General features: G+C 44.0%; 1 protein-coding gene across 6 annotated transcripts in view; it reads left to right on the forward strand.

Annotated features, from left to right (window-relative positions):
• Positions 1 to 19,092, forward strand: part of AGL (amylo-alpha-1, 6-glucosidase, 4-alpha-glucanotransferase) — a 148,507-nt gene that overhangs the window by 44,218 nt on the left and 85,197 nt on the right. For 4 of the 6 annotated variants that reach the window (XM_040360175.1, XM_040360176.1, XM_040360179.1 and 1 more), the window contains exons 1-3: positions 410 to 565; positions 642 to 788; positions 17,182 to 17,392. In XM_040360175.1, coding sequence (XP_040216109.1) covers positions 707 to 788; positions 17,182 to 17,392 — 293 coding nt within the window. In that variant the 5' untranslated portion in view covers positions 410 to 565; positions 642 to 706. Of the gene's footprint in view, positions 1 to 215; positions 326 to 409; positions 566 to 641; positions 789 to 17,181; positions 17,393 to 19,092 lie in introns of those variants that run through there. The other 2 variants (XM_040360177.1, XM_040360178.1) reach the window with 2 other exon arrangements.

The following is a 19,092-nucleotide window of genomic DNA, read 5'->3' on the forward strand; positions in this document are numbered from 1 at the left end:
ATGTGAGGATCTCTGATGAATAGAGAAGCACACCAGAAGGTGTGAGCTGTGTATATCACCATGCATACAGTGGGAATGGGGGCTGGAGCTGGAGGAGCAGTAAAAGTCAGCTGTTTGTATTTTCCTGCAAGAAGTGGGAGGGTTTAGGCTGTGTGTGTCTAGTACTTGGCATGTGATTGGTGGGCTGAGATGCATTGACTCCAGTGGGAGGTTCCTGGTCTTTGCACTGTCCTGACTCTGTCCCTCTCTGCACGTCCTACATTCTGTCTGTCTGGGTCTCAGGGACATTTAGAGGGTCTTTGAAGGGGAAGAACACGAGGAGGAGGTGAGATGCATGTATATTTAGATTGTTTGCTGAATAACAAACATTGTTTGGATGCCAGCATCATGTTATTACTGCGTCTTCTGTTTCCTGAGCACACTGTGCATCTGACAGCTCTGTGCATGGAGCACACCTTCTCTCTGATCCCCGCTGTGCTGTGTTCAGTGCTGTCATCTTACAATCAGAGACTGGCAATCTGTTTTTTTTTTTTCTTTTTACTGAGCTTTGACAGGCTTGCAAAATGTAAGTGGGCAGCTTCCGCCATGACATCTCACGTTGATTGGATTTCTTTATTTAACTCCTTCTTTATGTTCTGCAGGGGCCACTTGTGTTTCTATGTCATCGCTGCCTGCTGTCTAAGAAAAACAAAGCCAGGAAACCACAATGGAGCACACTAAGCAGGTCCGGGTTCTGATGCTTAATGATATGGAGAAGCTGGAGAAAAGACTCTTCAGGCTTGAACAAGGTAGGTTCAGCGATCCATTCTGTCAGTGACTATTCCCGGTCACCCCTGGCTCCGTGACTTAACGTTCCACTGAAGCGAAACCAACCAATACACTGGGGGGGGGGGGGTTAGGTCTTTGGCAATAATTTGCTAATGATCTGACCTTTTGAAAGAGGTTTTTATTTTTCAAACTACACATCCTTTTTTAGCATTTGTTGTGCAAATAGCCAATAGGCTATGAATTGTAAAACTTGCTTATGTCTATAGTTTAAGTTGAGAACAATGGAGAATGAATGGATTATTTCCAAAACACTATTGCGAATTGGATGCTGGTTCTCCCCATTCTAATTCGCAATAGCAGGATATTTCGACCTGCGCTCTATGGAGCCGATTCACATATCACTGCTGTGGCTCCAGTGGGAATTTGCACAGGAGCTCTGTGCGTGTTTTTATCTGTTTCAGGTCCAAATTCTGCTGAAATTGGACCTGAAATGGTGGATGGGGACGTACCGGACCCCTGCTGTGAGCAGCATTCAAAGATAGTGTGAACCCAGCCTTAACCAACATATTTATATATTCGGTGATGTATTTGCTGTTTATTTGAATAAAAGTGTGCGGCTATCCATCTTCCATCTACTTTTCATGCTTGCCCAGTGCACTGCCAGCACCCTTGGAATCCTGTTTTAAACGTGTGACCATATAGTAGACCCACCTAGAGCGGTGACTCTCTTTCTTGTAACATATTTATATAGTGCAGTAATCTTGCTTTGTGTATCTCAAATCAGGGGTAGGCAACCTCTGCACTCCAAAAACAACAAAGTAAAGTTCCCAGCTCACTTACCAGCCAGCCTGCAACAAACTGAAATGTCCAGGGGTTTAATTTGCATACATTTGCAAATACATGCGTAAGCTGCAGAGGCCACGTCGCGGTACTCCTGCAGTCCTAGCTTTATAAATTCGTCCTGAGTACATATATAATAATGCATAGGTTCAGTCCTGGTTCACATAGATGCGATGCAGGAACACTGCGAATCCACTGCGGGCTCCTGACTTGCAAGGTAGTTCACACCGCCTTATGCGAACTGCTGGGAGTGTCAATAAAATGGTAATGACACCCCCATTTCACTTTAAATATCGCAGTACGAACTGACAGTATGGACCGGAATCAAATCCAATTCTGGTGCACGCCAAAAAAAGGGTCTTGTGCGAGTTTGCTCCAAATGCATTGCAAAATGAGCCACAGACATCGCATGTGATTTGCACTACAGTGCGGTGCGAATCACATACGATCTCGTACCACGCAGCAGTGTGAACCCAGCCTAAGGGCAGGTATGCCTGGAGGGAACCCAACCCTCTTTAAAGGCACAGGTATGACTGGAGAGAGCTCACCCCTATTTAAAGGTACAGGGATGCACTGGCACCCAGAAATAACACAAAGGCAGCAAGTAGCCCCTCACCAATTACCAACAGTACAAATAAATGACGACTATCCCAACCTATCACTGGCTTTTGCAGCAAGGAGCACATGGAGGGACAACACATATCAAAAAACAACAAAACAAAAATTCATAGATTACTTACCAGCCAACCTGCAAACCTCAGCACTCCAGCTGTTGTGGAACTACAAGTCCCATGAGACATTGCAAGACTGACAACCACAGGCATAATTCCAGAGGCATGGGCATGATGGGACCTGTAGTTTTACAACAGTTGGGGTGGTTGCCTACCCCTGATTTAAAGCAGTTATATACCCCAACATTTTTTTTTAAACATGCAAGGCAAAGGCATAATGAGCTAGTATGACTAGCATACTAGCTCATTATCAATTACTTACCTTAGATCGAAGCCCCCGCAGCGGTCCTCGGACACGTCCTCCGTCGCTGCCTTGAGTGACTTCCGGGTATCGCCGCTCCGACGCTGTGACTGGCTGGTGCGGTGATGACGTCACTCCCGCGCATGCACACGGAACGGCAAGATCCCCACGCATTCGCACATTTTCGTCACTTTCTGGCAGGCTCCCGTTCAAGAGCGCCTGCGCCGTTGCCCGCTTTTCTGCAAATATCTCCTTAACCATGTAGGTTAAGGAGATATTGCAAGCACCTACAGGTAAGCCTTAATGTAGACTTACCTGTAGGTGCATGTTTCACAAGAGGGTATACAACCGCTTTAAGATACACAAAGCAAGATTGCTGCACCATATAAACATTTTTGAAACCTATTTACAAAAATGGATTGAATGAAAGAAATGTTGGTTCAGTGTTCTGTCTGAGGTTATGCCTGCTATGGACAGACATATCCTCTACTCAGCCAATTAGCTTATATAGCTGTTTGGTGGTAAACTGGAAAATCTACATCCACGTGTTTCCCCGAAAATAAGCCCTACCCCGAAAATAAAACCTATCTGTATTATAAGGGAGAGCTGCAATATAAGCCCTACCCCGGAAATAAGCCCTAGTAAATCTCATTAAAACCCATGTAATGCGTTTGTAAATATTGGCCAGTGTCTCCATTTGCAGCTGTGTTTAAAAAAAACATGTTTACACCCACTGCTGACCCACCGGAGGTCCTTTTTTCCTCCTTTATAATGTCTGCTGCCCCTTCCTCTTCTGCACATGGAGCGGGGTGATGTCAGCCGATATCTCGGCTATTCTCTTTCCTCCACTCCTCCCACCTATCGGCGGCCCCTCTGTCTTCAGTGCACTGACGTCAGCGGCAATTGCGGCTCTTCTTTTTCCTCCTCTCCTCCCGCTGACGTCTGCGCCCTCTCCCTCTTTACCGTAGTGCACGGAGCGTGCTGGACGTCACATTCTCTTTCCTCATCTTTCCTCATCTCAGAGAAGAGCAGTATACGGTACCATAAAAGTTGTTAAACATGTACTCTTATACGGTATAAAACGGGACTGACTGAACTGTAGTAAAACGGATTACTTTACAATCAATTCAGAATGATCTAAAAAACTGACTCCTGACTGACAATGTTGTGGTGGTGGTGGGGGGGGGGGGGGGCTGAGGGGAAGACGGAGAACACAGAATTTTTAGATTTTAACAGGAAGATAGAGAGGGATAGATGACACAGCACAAACACTGTGTTGTCTATCATGCTTTAAAGAAACAGGATTTTTTTTTTAAAACAACAACCTAATGTACATAACGTAAATAAATAATCCCTACCCTGAAAATAAGCCCTAGTGTGTTTTTTGTGACCAAAATTAATATAAGACCCGGTCTTATTTTCGGGGAAACGCGGTACAGACTTCAATGCCATGCTTTTCATTTGTCCTTTGGTAATCCTTGCACTGGCCAATTATTGTGAACATTTTCAAAATGGTCATATTGCTGGCACTGCAGTGTATGTTTAAGGTGGACATAGCCGGTTTAGCAGGGACCAGCCAAGATTTGAACCATGTATGGGCAGGATGATTGTGCCCAAGTCAATCTATCGATCGACTTGTATAACCAGCCTGTTGAATTTTTTCATGTGGATATTGCCAGCGACTGTAACCGCTAACAATAATCACTGTGGGGTTTATTTACTAAAAGTGGAAAGTACAAAATCTGTCTCTCTTCTGCATAGAAACCAATCAGCTTCCAGGTTTTATTGCCAAAGCCTAATTCAGGGGTCTCTAAACTGCGGCCCAAGGGCCAGATGTGGCCCTTTGCTAGCCTTTATCCGGCCCTTGGGGCACTATTCCTCCAACTGATACGAGGCACTATTCCTCCCACTGACACATACAAGGGGGCACCATTTCTTCTACTGATATGAATGATGGGATACTATTCCTCCTACTGATAGGGGCCCTACTCCTCCTCCTACTGACCACCAACCCTGAGGCCATATTTATTCTCACTGGTGCTGGGCCTGGGTAATTTTCTACCCCCGCTGGCCACATTCTGCCCCGCTGACCACAATCTGGCCTTCCTAAAGTCTGAAGGACAATAAACTGGCCCTTTGTTTGAAAAGTTTGGAGACCCCTGGCCTAATTGAACAAGCTGAGGTGGTGTTTGGTTTCTATGCAGAAGGAAGCCTTATTTTCTACTCTCCAGCTTTAGTAAATAACCCCCTGTGTGTTCTCCCGGCCGGGACAGGCCCCCTCCCCCTCCCAGGTTACACAGGTCACCGGGAGCTGGGACAATGGGGAATGATTCTGTAGTGCTACAACTGTTTGTAGGTATCATGGCTTTCTGTGGCCTACATATTCACGCCATTTACATGCTAAATTGGTGGGAATTTGCAGGACAATAGTGGCTGTTCTCAGCTGTACAGTTAGGCACAAGCAACCAAATTAAGAAATTGTTTGTGCATCAGCAACCGTGAAAAACTCTGTTTTCTGCCTAATACCCGCAGGCTAATGTTACATAATCGCAGTGCTGTAATAGCTACAAAAAAGAAATTGCAACATTAAAAATTGCAGTCAGTGTTCCCTGTGTGTTTGCAGAAGAGTCATTGTAGACATAACATTTGTTGAATGCTTTGCTCTAACCTTTGCTATGATCTTTGATAGGAAAAGGGCAAAAAGACACGGATTTGGCATTCCTTTTTTTGTATTATTTGTCTTTCAGTGATCAATTATTTTAAATCTGCCTGCCAGCATATAGTAGTATACAAGCCTGCATCTGTTAACCTGGTCCCAGCCCCCATCTGCTACCAACCCCCGGCTTTGCTGGACATACATGTGTTAATTGGGGTTTAATCCAATGGGCAGCTCTGCTAGGTTTATGTAAATGAACACGTTTACAATAGAATTAATCATACAAAAGCACAGCTTACCTTAGTACTGTACAACCGCAGTTTTATACATATTGCAGGAAAAATATCAGCGTCGGCTAATGAGTGTTTGCCAGCATTGGAAGTTCTCACTATCTTTTCAAGAGATTACTAACATGATTGGAAATATTTTCTTCCGATAAGCGAACATTGTTGCTTCACTGGAGAAAGTGAAGACCCTTTTTTTTAACTATGTACCAATGTGGACTGATTTGGGTGAGTCCGAAAGTCGCAGCAGGTTTGGCGACAGCTGTGATATGATTTCCGTATCAATTACAGGTTTCATCGTGAATGGTTGGTCTAAAGCAGGGATATGCAATTACCAGACCTCCAGATGTTGCAAAACTACAATTCCCATCATGCCTCTGCCTTTGGGTGTCATGCTTGTGGCTGTCAGAGTCTTGCTATGCCTCATGGGACTTGTAGTTCTGCAACAGCTGGAGGTCCGCTAATTGCATATCCCTGGTCTAAAGCCTCGTACACACGATCAGTCCATCCGATGAGAACGGTCTGATGGACTGTTGTTGTCGGTTAACGTATGAAGCTGACTAATGGTCCGTCGCACCTACACACCATCAGTTAAAAAAACGATCGTGTCAGAACGCGGTGACGTAAAACACGACGGCGTGCTGAAAAAAAGTTCAATGCTTCCAAGCATGCGTCAACTTGATTCTGAGCATGCGTGGATTTTTAACCGATGGTTGTGCCTACTAACGATCGTTTTTTTCCCATCGGTTAGGAATCCATCGGTTAAATTTAAACCAAGTTGGCTTTTTTTTAACCGATGGCTAAATAACCTATGGGGCCCACACACGATCGGTTTTGACCGATTAAAACGGTCCATCAGACCGTTGTCCTCTGGTTAACCTATCGTGTGTACGAGGCCTAATAGTCACCCATAGCATTTTCTGTCTTGATAAGCATTGAAGCCTTTTTACTAAAGGAATTGAGCATTTTCATACACTGGTCAGTAGAATACAATGATTACTGCTAGCAGCAATAGCCAGTGGCAATAATCGCATGAAGAAAAATCCAACAGAATTGGTGTACCCAGGTTGACCAATGAATATGCTTGCCCATACATGGAACACCATTTGGCCAGTCCTTGCTGAATTTCGATCCATAAATGTCCGGCTTTAGGTTTTAGGTTTGAGAAGTGTTGCTCTGCATAGATCAACACAGACTCGAGCCCAGGGTACATAGAAAACTATTGTTGTCTATGTGCTCTTTTCACGCCACAATTCTGCTTTGTGATGAGTTGCAGTGTGTTGCGTAAAAATGCAGATATGCTACATTGGTGTTGCACCTCATCTCACATTATGTTCCTGTCAGGCCTCATACACACGACGGGTTTCCTCAGCAGAATCCATCAAGAAACTTGGTGGGAAATTATTTTTGCCGAGGAAACCGGTCGTGTGTACATTTTTCAGCGAGGGAACTGTCAAGGAACTCGACGAGCCAAAAAGAGAGCCGGCTAGATTCAGATAGGTGAGCGGATCTTTAGATCTCATTTACGTTACGCCGGCGCAACTTTTTCAGGCAAGTGCTTTATTCACAAAGCACTTGCCTGTAAAGTTGAGCCGGCGAAACGTAAATCCCCCGGCGGAATTCAAATTCCGCGGGTAGGGGGCGTATAACATTTACGTCCCCGCGCCAAACAAACTGCGCCGGCCGCAACTGAATCCCAGTGCGCATGCTCCAAATGACGTCGGGAAATCGTCATGCTTTCGACGTGAACGTAAATTACGTCCATCCGTATTCGCGAACGACTTACGCAAACAACGTAAAAAATTCAAAACTCGGCGCGGGAACGACGGCCATACTTTAACATTAGCTACGCCTCAGATAGCAGGGGTAACTATACGCCGGAAAAAGCCGAACGCAAACGACGTAAAAAAAAAACGCCGTGCGGTCGTTCGTTTCTGAATCGGCGTAACTCCTCATTTGCATATTCGTTGCGTAAAAGATACGGAAGCGCCACCTAGCAGCCGGCCTGGAATTGCAGCCTAAGATCCGAAGGTGTAAGTCACTTACACCTGGCGGATCTTAGGGAGATCTATGCGTAACTGATTCTATGAATCAGGCGCATAGATACGACGGCCGGACACAGAGATACGACGGCGTATCAGGAGATACGCCGGCGTATCTCTTTTCTGAATCCGGCCCAGCATGCTGTCTTTTTTCTCGACGGGAATGGAGAAAATTGGCTTGTCGAGTTCCTCGACAAGCCTAACAAGAACTCGATGAGGAAAACGATGTGTTTCGCCCGTCGAGTTCCTCGGTCGTGTGTACAAAGCCTATGTTGTTGCTCTACAGTTCAGCTGCATTTGTTACATTTCAATAAAGTAAAAAACACACTCGGCCAAGTACACAGGCTTTGTAAGACTGAATAGTCAAATGGTAGGTCCTGTCCAAAAAAATTCTTCAAGATTTGGCAACCCTGGCTCGATATTGCTGACTCCTTTTGGAACGACACTCTGCTCTCCCAACAATAGTGGGCATCTGACCCCAGTTTGTGTCTGTAGGTTACTGAGCGCCCTGTTGTTGGCTCTGTGCCTCTTCAGTCTGGACGGAGGGGTGGGGGCGGTGAGGACCGAAAGGTGGTTAATTTTTCTGTGAATGGGTGTGTGTGTGATTGCAGAATGGATGTTTCTCTACTGCTTATTGCTCTATGACGTACTGCAGTTGGGCCCTGCATGGTCCTGGAGGCGGCTTAAAGGCAAATTTGCGGTAAACACGCGGTACTTGCGTTTTGGATGTGGGTCCATTGAATTCTATTACATGCAAAACGCGCTGCTTTTTGCGGGAGAAAAAAAGTCCCTGACCCTTTCCAAAAATGCAGAGGCACAAAAAAGCATTGATGTGAACATGTTCCATAGGAAACCATGTTAAAAAATGTCCCTGCATTTCTGCAAAATTCAAAATGCATCAAAAAATGCATTAGTGTCAATGGAGCCTTAGATTGCATGGTTTTCTTAGCTGGGCCCTCTGATCCCTCTAGTATTGTAAATGTACTGTCTCCATACGTTTTGTAAAGTGCTGAGAAAACTGTTGACACTATACAGTATAAATCCTGTAGAAGACTAAACTTTGTGGAACACAATTTTTTCTAAACACATATAAATAGCTTTTTCCATTTTTATTTAGTATAGATGATGCTTGCCATTTGCCTTTAGTTCTCTTTCAAACCAGGTAGGACCCCTTGCTGCCTGCTATACCACCTATCTGGTATTATTTGCAATATGCCAGGCTCTGTCTGTTCTGGACCAGGCACACTTTTGTTTGTTTTTAACCACTTCAGCCCCCGGAAGATTTGGCTGCTCAATGACCGGCCAATATTTGTGATAGGGCACTGCGTCGCTTTAACTGAAAATTGCGATGTTGTACCCAACAAAATTGACATAATTTTTTTCCCACAAATAGAGCTTTCTTTTGGTGGTATTTGATCACCTCTGCGGTTTTTATTGTTTGTGCTATACAGGCATACCCCACTTTTAAGTACACAATGGGGTTTATTTACTAAAGCTGGAAAGCGCAAAATCAGGCTCACTTCTGCATAGAAACCAATGAGCTTCTAACACCAGCTTGTTCAATTAAGCTTTGGTAATAAAACCTGGAAGCTCATTGGTTTTTATGCAGAAATGAGCCTGATTTTGCGCTTTCCAGCTTCAGTAAATAAACCCCATTGTGTACTTAAATCTGAGTTCCACCCAAAAGTGGAACTTCCGCTTAAACCACTCCTTGCCCCCTTACATGCCACATTTGGTATGTATTTTTTTTTGGGGGGGGGGGGGGGCTTCAGTAGGAGTGACACTTCCTGTCCCACTTCCTCCTTCCGCCCAGGGATCGCTTAGGCGATACGTCATATCGCAGCCCCTCCACGTAGGCGATTGCCTGGGACATGGGGGGCTTCAGTAGGAGTGGCACTTCCTGTCCCACATCCTCCTTCCGCCCAGGGATCGCTTAGGAGTTACGTCATATCGCAGCCCCTCCACGTAGGCGATTGCCTGGGACATGTGACATGTCCCAGGCGATGACCTGACCACTCATAGAGCGCAGCGCCACTCACGCTTGCACAGTGAGTGCCCGGCAGTGAAGCCGAAAACTGGCCGGGTGCCCACACTAGGAATGAAGGTGCCGTCCGGAGGGGGGGGGGGGGGGCAGCCCCGGCAGCCCCGTCGCTGGAACGTGGAGCAGGTGAGTGTCTGTTTATTAAAAGCCAGCAGCTACACTTTTTGTAGCTGCTGACTTTTAATAAACATAAAAAAAGCCTGGAACTCCCCTTTAACAGTGGGGTATGCCTGTAAACAAAAGAAGAGAGAAGATTTTGAAAAAAATACAATGTGGGCTATTTACTAAAGGCAAATCCACTTTGCACTACAAGTACAAACTACAGTGAAAATGCACTGAAAGTGCACTTGGAAGTGCAGTCGCTGTAGATCCGAGGGGGATATGCAAGGAAGATAAAAAACAGCATTTTAGCTTTCACATGATTGGATGATAAAATCAGCAGAGATTCCCCTCATTTCAGATCTACCCCTTAAGTCCCATACACACTATCAGTTTTCCTGCAGGTTTTTCTCTACAGATTTACCAAAACCATGTAGTGCAAGGGCCTGCCTGATTGCATACGAATTGAAACTCTTAGGCCCCATACACACGAGAGGATTTATCCGCAGATACGGTCCAGCGGACCGTTTCCGCGGATAAATCCTCTCGAGGATTTCAGAAGATTTCTATGCGATGGCGTGTACACACCATCGCATTGAAATCCGCGCTGAAATCCTCTGGCGATGACGTGTCGCGCCGTCGCCGCTATTATGACGCGGCGACGGGCGCGACGCTGTCATATAAGGAATTCCACGCATGCGTCAAATCATTACGACGCGTGCGGGGAATCCCTTTGGACGGATGGATTCCGGTAAGTCTGTACAGACGAGCGGATCCATCCGTTGGAATGGATTCCAGCAGATGGATTTGTTGTGCATGTCAGCAAATATCCGATCTGCTGGAATCCATCCCAGAGGAGATTTCTCCGCGGAAACAGATCCGCTGGCGTGTACACACCATAGGATCTATCCGCAGAAACCCATTTGCTGGGATTTATCTGCGGATGGATTCTATCGTGTGTATGGGGCCTTAAGGTTTGACCTCATATTTGATGGTTTTGGTAAACATGAAGAGAAAAACCTGCAGGAAAACTGGTAGTGTGTATGGGGCTTTAGATTTACAGCTTTTGCACATCCAAGTGCACTTTCAGTGAAATTTCAGGACAGGTCGGACACGATTTGACACATTTTTTGGGACCGTTGACATTTACAGAGCAATCAGTGCTATAAAAATGCACTGATTACTATGTAAATGTCACTGACAGGGAAGGGGTTAACACTAGGGGGTGATCAAGGGGTTAACTGTGTTCCCTATGTGTGTGTTTTAACTGTGGGGGGATGGGACTATTTAGGAGAGATGACAGATCGCTGTTTCTACTTTGTAGAAACACACAATCTGTCTTCTCTCCTCTGACAGCACAGGGAGCCACGGTGACCTCACATCTGCGCATGCACACGAAAGCCCTTGGTTCCAGCAAGAAGCTCTGAAGTTCCGACACGATAAACCTGGCCATTAGAGCGCATGCGCCGCTGGCATCAGAGGCTGGGTGGTTTAGGGTGAATATCTCCTAAACGGTGCACGTTTAAGAGAAATTCATGTTTCGTCTTTCTATTGATTTAAATGGAAGGTACGTTTTTGGTGTACTGTTTAAACCGGGCACCAAAGATGCAACATGCAGGACATTTTGAAAACATACCGCAGCACATTGGTGTGAAGAGTCCCATATAATTTAAAGGGAATATTTTTTTATTGTGTTTTTCTTGGACTTTTAGTAGGGCAAAACGCATGAGTGTGAAAGTGCCCTTGTGACACAATTGATACATTGTAGAGAAGTATTCAGTTTAGTCCCATACACTTCTACAATCACATTCATGCACTCAAGAGACAAATTTGATTGGAATTGACTTAGGCTGGCCATACATGGTCGAATTTCGAAAGAATTTTCTTTTGAAAATAAGAAAATTTGTGCATTTTGTAAATCAATGGTGCCACCATTGATTTCGAAATTCAACCAACCAAGCCTTCAATATAACCTCATGATGCTACAGAAAAAAATTCGCAGCTAGGAATCTTCTTTTTTTCCTGGGAATTTTCCTTTCTTGCACATGCGCATTTCTTTTTTTTTATTACATTTCTCGCATCATTGATTAGAAAATCGTTTGTCTCTCAAAAAATTTCCAGCATGTCCGATTACTGAAACTCGATGGTCACACGAAAACCGGCTGTTGCTGTAGCCCACTAATGGTGCGAAATCAGAACGAAAATTCTTAGATAATATTTTCGAAAGAAAATTCTTTCGAAATTTGACCCATGTATGGCCTGCCTTACTAAGATTGGAGAGTGCCAAATCTGGTGCTCCTCTGCATAGAAACTAATCAGCTTCCAGGTTTTATTGTCAAAGCTTAAAGGGGTTGTAAAGGTATTTTTTTAACAACAAACATATCATACTTACCTCCAGTGTGCAGTTTGTTTTGCACAGAGTGGCCCCGATCCTGGTATTTTGGGGTCCCTTGGAAGCTGTCTCGGCTCCTCCCCGCAACAGCTAACCCCCTCTGGGAAGCGCTCTCCCAAGGGGATTAGCTCCCATGATACTCAACCAACTGTACAAAAAAAATGGCTACAACCCCAACCTATAACTGGCCTTTACAGCAAGGTGCACCTCTTAATAATTATTATGGTTACAGCTTACAGTACATTAGTGTGATGATCCGAGAGAAGAATGATTCTTATTTTTGTGGTAAGTCGGAAACTCCCTCCACCACCTTGGCTTAAGGCAGGCCGGTTCAGCAGGAAGCGGCTGAGATTAGAACCGTGTTTGGGCAGGCTGAATGTACCAAGTTAAACAATCAACTTGGGTACAACCAGCCTGCCGGAATTTGCTTGCGATTGTCACTAGCTGCTGTTATAGCCACTTGCAATAATCACTGTCTTCTCCCACTATGGACAGCTTCTCCCGCCCCCCTACCAGGACAAGACAAGGGCTCAGCAGGAGGGATTCCTGCATCAACACTGTCTGTGTTGATGTGGGAATCAAGCACATTTATTTTCTGCAACCCGTGGGTATAGGAAAGAAATTTGCACTGTATATTGCCAACCTAAGGAACGCTGATAACCTATAAAGGGATTTGCAATTAGCAGACCTCCAGCTGTTTCAAAACTACATGTCCTATCATGCCTCTGCCTCTGGGTGTCATGCTTGTGGCTGTCAGGCCTCGTACACACAACCGAGGAACTCGGCAGGCGAAACACATCGTTTTCCTCGTCGAGTTCCTTGTTAGGCTGTCGAGGAACTCGACAAGGCAAGTTTCTCCATTCCCGTCGAGGAAATAGAGAACTTGCTCTCTTTTTGGCTCGTCGAGTTTCTCGACAGTTTCCTCAACAAAAATGTACACACGACCGGTTTCCTCGGCAAAAAAAATCTCCAAGCAAGTTTCTTGTGTACGAGGCTTGAGGCCCCGTACACACGGCCGAGGAACTCGACGTGCCAAACACATCGAGTTCCTCGGCCAGTTCAGCCCTGAAGCCGCCGAGGAGCTCGGCAGGCCGAGAACTCCCATAGAACAACGAGGAAATAGAGAACATGTTCTCTATTTCCTCGTCGAGCTCCTCGTCGGCTTCCTCGGCGAAATTGTACACACGGCCGGGTTTCTCGGCAGAATTCAGCCAGAAACTCGGTCGGAAGCTGAATTCTGCCGAGGAAACTGGTCGTGTGTACGGGGCCTCAGTCTTGCTATGCCTCATGGAACTTGTAAATCTAAAAACAGCTGGAGGTCCGCTAATTGCATATCCCTGCTATAAAGGAACCATAGTTAAGAAAGGCTGGTCTAGGATGTGTTTTCCCAAAAAAACATTATTGTTTTCTAAGGCCTCATACACATGACCAGTTTTCTTGGCAAGAACCAGCAAGAAAACTGCTGGCAGAGCTTTCTTGCCGAGAAAACAGTTCGTGTGTACGAGGCTTTCAGGTTTCGCGTCGGGAAATCTGGCCAGAATCTCGACGAGAAAAATAGAGAACCTGTTATTTATTTCCTCGTTGAGATTCTTGTTTCTCGACGAGAAACCCAAGAGTGTGTATACTTAACTGTCGCCGTGTAAACCCGCGCATGCTCAAAATGACTTTGACGCATGCGTGGTAGCTTCCACGGTATAGGTAGGGTGAAGCAAGATGGCGGCGACGGCATCGAATGCGACGAGCGCATGCTCGTCGTACGCGATGACGTCACCGCGTTCTTCCCTTTCAAGAGAACCGCGGTTCTTTTGAAAAGGTCAGTGTGTACACTCGGGCGGCAAGAGATTCTTGCCAAGAATCTCGTCGGGAATAACAACGTTTTTTTCCTGACGAGATTCTTGCCCATGTACGAGGCCTTTGAGACAAATTGGCACTTGCATAAGTCCTACCCTCTCTATAGACACTAATGTGCTAATTTGCCTAATGGGAACATTGTTCATTGGAATGCTTATTTTGCATCTGAATCGTGCATTGACCACTGGCCACCATTGATTGTTTGTAATTCCAGCATACTGTGCCAGCTTGTAGGTATTTGTGACACCTTGGCTGCCAAGATTCTATACTTTGTCCAACTTCCGGAGTCTAGTGAGAACTACATCCAATGAAGATAACTTGCCAATGCCTTACTGAATGGGGCCAATGATTCAAACCCTGCATCTTCTTCATTCTTCCTCTACCTGAACATGTTTTTTTTAGCTATTTGCTTTTTACTTAAGTGCAAATTTAGGGTGAAAATCTTCTAGAATGTAAAACTGGTATTTTCTGTACCTTATGGACAGTGCTACAGATTGCTATATTTTATTTAATTTTAAAACATATTTAGGGGCATACATTGTTTGATTGCTTAATAAATTTATATTACTAAATGTGTTTATTTATTTATATTACTAAATTAGTGACAGATGTCTTATGCCTCGTACACATGACCGCTTTTCACGACGAGAGAACTGCCATTTTTTATATTGGACGTGAAAACCGATCGTGTGTATGCTACCTAGCAGTTTATCGACGAAAAAACTGCCCGCAAAAAATTTAAACCAGCTCTCTTTTTTTTGCTCGTCGTGTTTCCAGTCAGTTTTTTTCTCGTCGCAAAAAACGGTCGTGTGTATGCTTTTCCGAGGGGAAAAAAAATGTGCATGCTCAGAATCAAGTATGCAGCCAAAAGAGTAGGGCTATTTTAACTTCCCCTTTATAGTCCCGTCGTTCGTGTTGTACGTCACAGTGCTTTGGTCGAACATTTTTTTGCATGAACAAGTGTATGCAAGTCAGGCTGGAGAGGAATTGCGTTGCGAAAAACGTTGGTTTTTTTTCCTGCTGAGAAAAATGGTCGCGTGTACGAGGCATTACAATATTACATTGTTGTGTGACGTTCACGTGTCCTGAGTGTAAGACTAAAGTAATATATGAAGCATGGGGTTCGCCTGACCTTATGTAAGGCTTTTTACGCTGCCGACATCTCCTGAATGGTGAAAGGCCAAGTTAATTTAAGACAAATATTCCTGGTGTCATCGCCCTCAGAAACAGGACACCGGTGGCATATATCCTTGCAGGACGAGCTAATATTAGCAGACAGTGCAGTGAGCAGGCTGGAATGGGGCCTGGAGGTGACCTTTCAGTGTCCATCTACTTATATTAAATGAAAGTCATTTGCTGTCCAGTTATGCTTTTAGGATAAGAGAAATCTTATACATTTTTACAGATATATATATATATATATATATATATATATATATATATATATATATAAAATACTTTTTTTTTTTTATTATTATTTGGGAGACTCATCAGGTGAGGATTACTTGAAAAGTTCCCATTAAAAATACCTCGGGCAAAATTAGTATTTAATACTTCACCATTTTTCTAGGTAAATATATTTCTAAGGCCTCGTACACACGACCGAATTTCTCGGCAAAAACCAGCAAGAATCTTGCCGGGAGATATTTTTTTGCCGAGGAAACCGGTCGTGTGTACATTTTTGTCGAGGAAACTGTCGAGAAACTCAACGAGCCAAAAAGAGAACATGCTCTCTATTTCCTTGATGGGAATGGAGAAAATTGGCTTGTCGAGTTTCTCAACGGCTTCACAAGGAACTCGACAAGCAAAACGATGTGTTTCGCCCGTTGAGTTTCTCGATCGTGTGTACGAGACCTAAAGGTGCTATTGGCATGAAACTTTCACCACACGTCGATGACAACTGATGCAATTCACAGATACAAAGACACCAAAACAAATAATTTAACAAATTACCGTATGTACTCGAGTATAAGCCAAGGACCTAATTTTACCACAAAAAAATGGGAAAACTTATTGACTCGAGTATAAGCCGAGGGTGAGAATGCAGCAGCTACTGTAAGCGGAAATAAGGGTCAACAATGCCCATTTGCAGCCTGACCTCACCGTGCCCATTGCAGCCTGACCTCACCGTGCCCATTTGCAGCCTGATCTCACCGTGCCCATTGCAGCCTGACTTCACCGTGCCCATTACAGCCTGACCGCACCGTGCCCATTGCAGCCTGACCTCACCGTGCCCATTGCAGAATCCGATCTGTGTACCCGAGTCTGTGACATAGACGGCGGCCGTGCAGTTTAAAAAAATTGCGCTCCTCCTTGTGCTGTTCCTTGATAGGCGGAACACTCGGTTTCCCAGAAAACACGGTGTTCAGTGTTCCGCCTATCACGATCACTCTCTCGTTCGTGATAGACGAGAGGGCGATAGATCTGTATGTGCGTTATAATTAATCAAAATTAGTCGACTAATCAATTAAAAAAAAAAATCGAATAATCGAACACGAAATTTGTAATCAGTAACAGCCCTAATTTTTTCTGATTGAGGTATTTTAGAAAAAAATCTGCATTATGGCTACATAGGAAATCACTATATTAAAGAGGAGGTTCCATTAAAAATAAAATAAAATAAAAGTCAGCAGCTACTAACACTGGAGCTGCTGACTTTTAATAAGGACACTTACCTGTCCTAGCCGCCAGCGATGTCAGCCCCCGCCGAGGCCGATCCTCGATCCTGGCAGCTCCAAGCGCTGCCATCCACAGTAAGGGAAACAGGCAGTGAAGCCGTACGGCTTCACTGCCCGTTTCCTACTGCGCATGCGCGAGCAGCGCGGCGCTTTGTGAATGGGCCGGCTGCTTTCTGGGACACACACAGTTTCCAGAATTGACAAGAAGACGCCCAGTGTAGGAGGAGGAAGAGAATCCACTGCAGACTATGAAGAGGCAGATTTGGCACTTACGCATAGCAACAGCTATTTAGGGTGAGTAAACATTTTTTTTTTTTTTTTTTTTTTTTTTTTTAGGTTTTTGGTGAAATATATTTTTTTTTGTGGAACTTCCACTTTAAGTAAAATATGGTCAAGGGTTGGCGAACGCTTCTCACATTCGCCAATTTTTTGTATAAATAGACCCCATGTTGTTCAATATGAAGGGTCAGCTGTTTTGTACATTTATGATTCAGTCCAAGTTCGCTGTGCTGTGTCTTCTATAAGGTCAGTAAGCTTTACCGTCTTTTCTTATTCTAGGCTTTGAGCTACAATTTAGATTGGGTCCAACTCTGCAAGGGAAGAATGTCACAGTACATACGAATTATCCACCACCCAATGGCACCTATGACCGGAAGACTTTCCATCCATTACAGTGGCACAACCCACATGGCCGGGAAGAAGATTCGGACAAGTACTGCAAACTAGATCTCCAGATCGCTGGCTCATTTCAGTATCGCTTTGATCACGAGTAAGTGACAGAAATTTATACTGTACATTTTTTTAGTTCTTCCACTCCTGAAGTTACATCATTTTTTTTTATTATTTAAAGCCAAACTATAAGAAGTTTTATTAAAGGTCACTTGTTTAAAATGTATTATTAGAGTTTAATCAGCCAAACAAATATTTGTTGGCCACTCCCTTGATTCATTTCTTATCGTCTCTGATTTCCTTTGGTGAGTCGCCATGCAGATACATATTTACTGAATAGTTGTTATCAAACACTCTTTGCATGCTAGAATTACTTATATTCCATATAAAATCTCATACTTTTGAGAAATCCCAGGGAACTAAAATGAAATTTCATCCAAAATGTTAAATTTCAGGACTGGCAACCTTCTTTTCCTGCTGTGATTGTATTCAGTAGATTTTCTTTCACTTCCTGGTGTGTCACAGAAGCAGGAAATGTCTGATATTTCCAATGTACAGCATTTAACCACCTCAGCCCCGGAAGAATTTAGCCACTTCCTGACCAGGCCATTTTTTGCGGTCGTGCAACGTTGTACCCAAACAAAATTGGCGTCCTTTTTTTCCCCACAAATAGAGCTTTCTTTTGGTGATATTTGATCACCTCTGCGGTTTTTATTTTTTGCGCTATAAACAATAAAAGAGCGAAAAATTTAGAAAAAAATAACACTTTTTACTTTCTGCTATAAAACAGTAAAAAAAATGTAAAAAAAATATTTATTCCTCAGTTTAGGCCAATATGTATTCTATTACATATTTTTGGTAAAAAAGTCCCAATAAGCGTATAGTGATTGGTTTGTGCAAAAGTTATCACGTCTACGAAATAGGGGATAGATTTATGGCTTTTTATTTGTTTAACTAGTAATTTCGGCAACATTGTGGTTGACGAAGATTAGGGGGGCACACCCTAAAGGATGCATTAAAGATGGTGCAGCCATATAACCTAAAAACAGAACAAAGTATTACAGCGCACACATGCAAAAATTACATTTAACTCCTGCAAGGTTATTTAGGACACCTTAACATTTAAAAAAAAATATGGGGATTTAGTCACACCATATGGCTATATGGTGCTTAACCCCCCTGGCGGTATTCCCGAGACTGACACGGGGTTAGATTTTCTTGCTACTATCGGTAACCCCGAGTCAGTCTCGGGCTTGCCTCGCTAGATCCACAGGCACTTTTTACTTACCTTGTCCCTGGATCCAGCGATGCCACCGCGCTGTGTGAGCGAGCGGGACCTCGCTCGATTCACATAGTGCCTCCGTGTGACGCCGATCTCCGTTCCCTGCGACGTTACGACGCACGGGGACGGAGAACGGCGCCAAATTCAAAAACGTAAACAAACACTATACACACAGTATACTGTAATCTTATAGATTACAGTACTGTATGTAAAAAAAACACACCCCCCCTGTCCCTAGTGGTCTGCCCAGTGTCCTGCATGTCATTTTATATAATAAAAACCTTTTTTTCTCCCTGCAAACTGTAGATTGTCCATAGCAACCAAAAGTGTCCCTTTATGTCAAAAATAGTTTTAGATCAGCTAAAAAACAGCGATAATATATTATAATCACTTGCAGAATTGTGCGATAGCGATTTGTGGGGAAATTCGTCATAAAAAAATAAAAGTAATGACAGCGACAATTCTGCAACTGAGCAAATTTCAGTGATTTTGATTTGATTACATTATTGAATAATTTT

Source organism: Rana temporaria, chromosome 7 (assembly GCF_905171775.1).
Source record: "Rana temporaria chromosome 7, aRanTem1.1, whole genome shotgun sequence".
NCBI classification, from domain to species: Eukaryota; Metazoa; Chordata; class Amphibia; order Anura; family Ranidae; genus Rana; species Rana temporaria.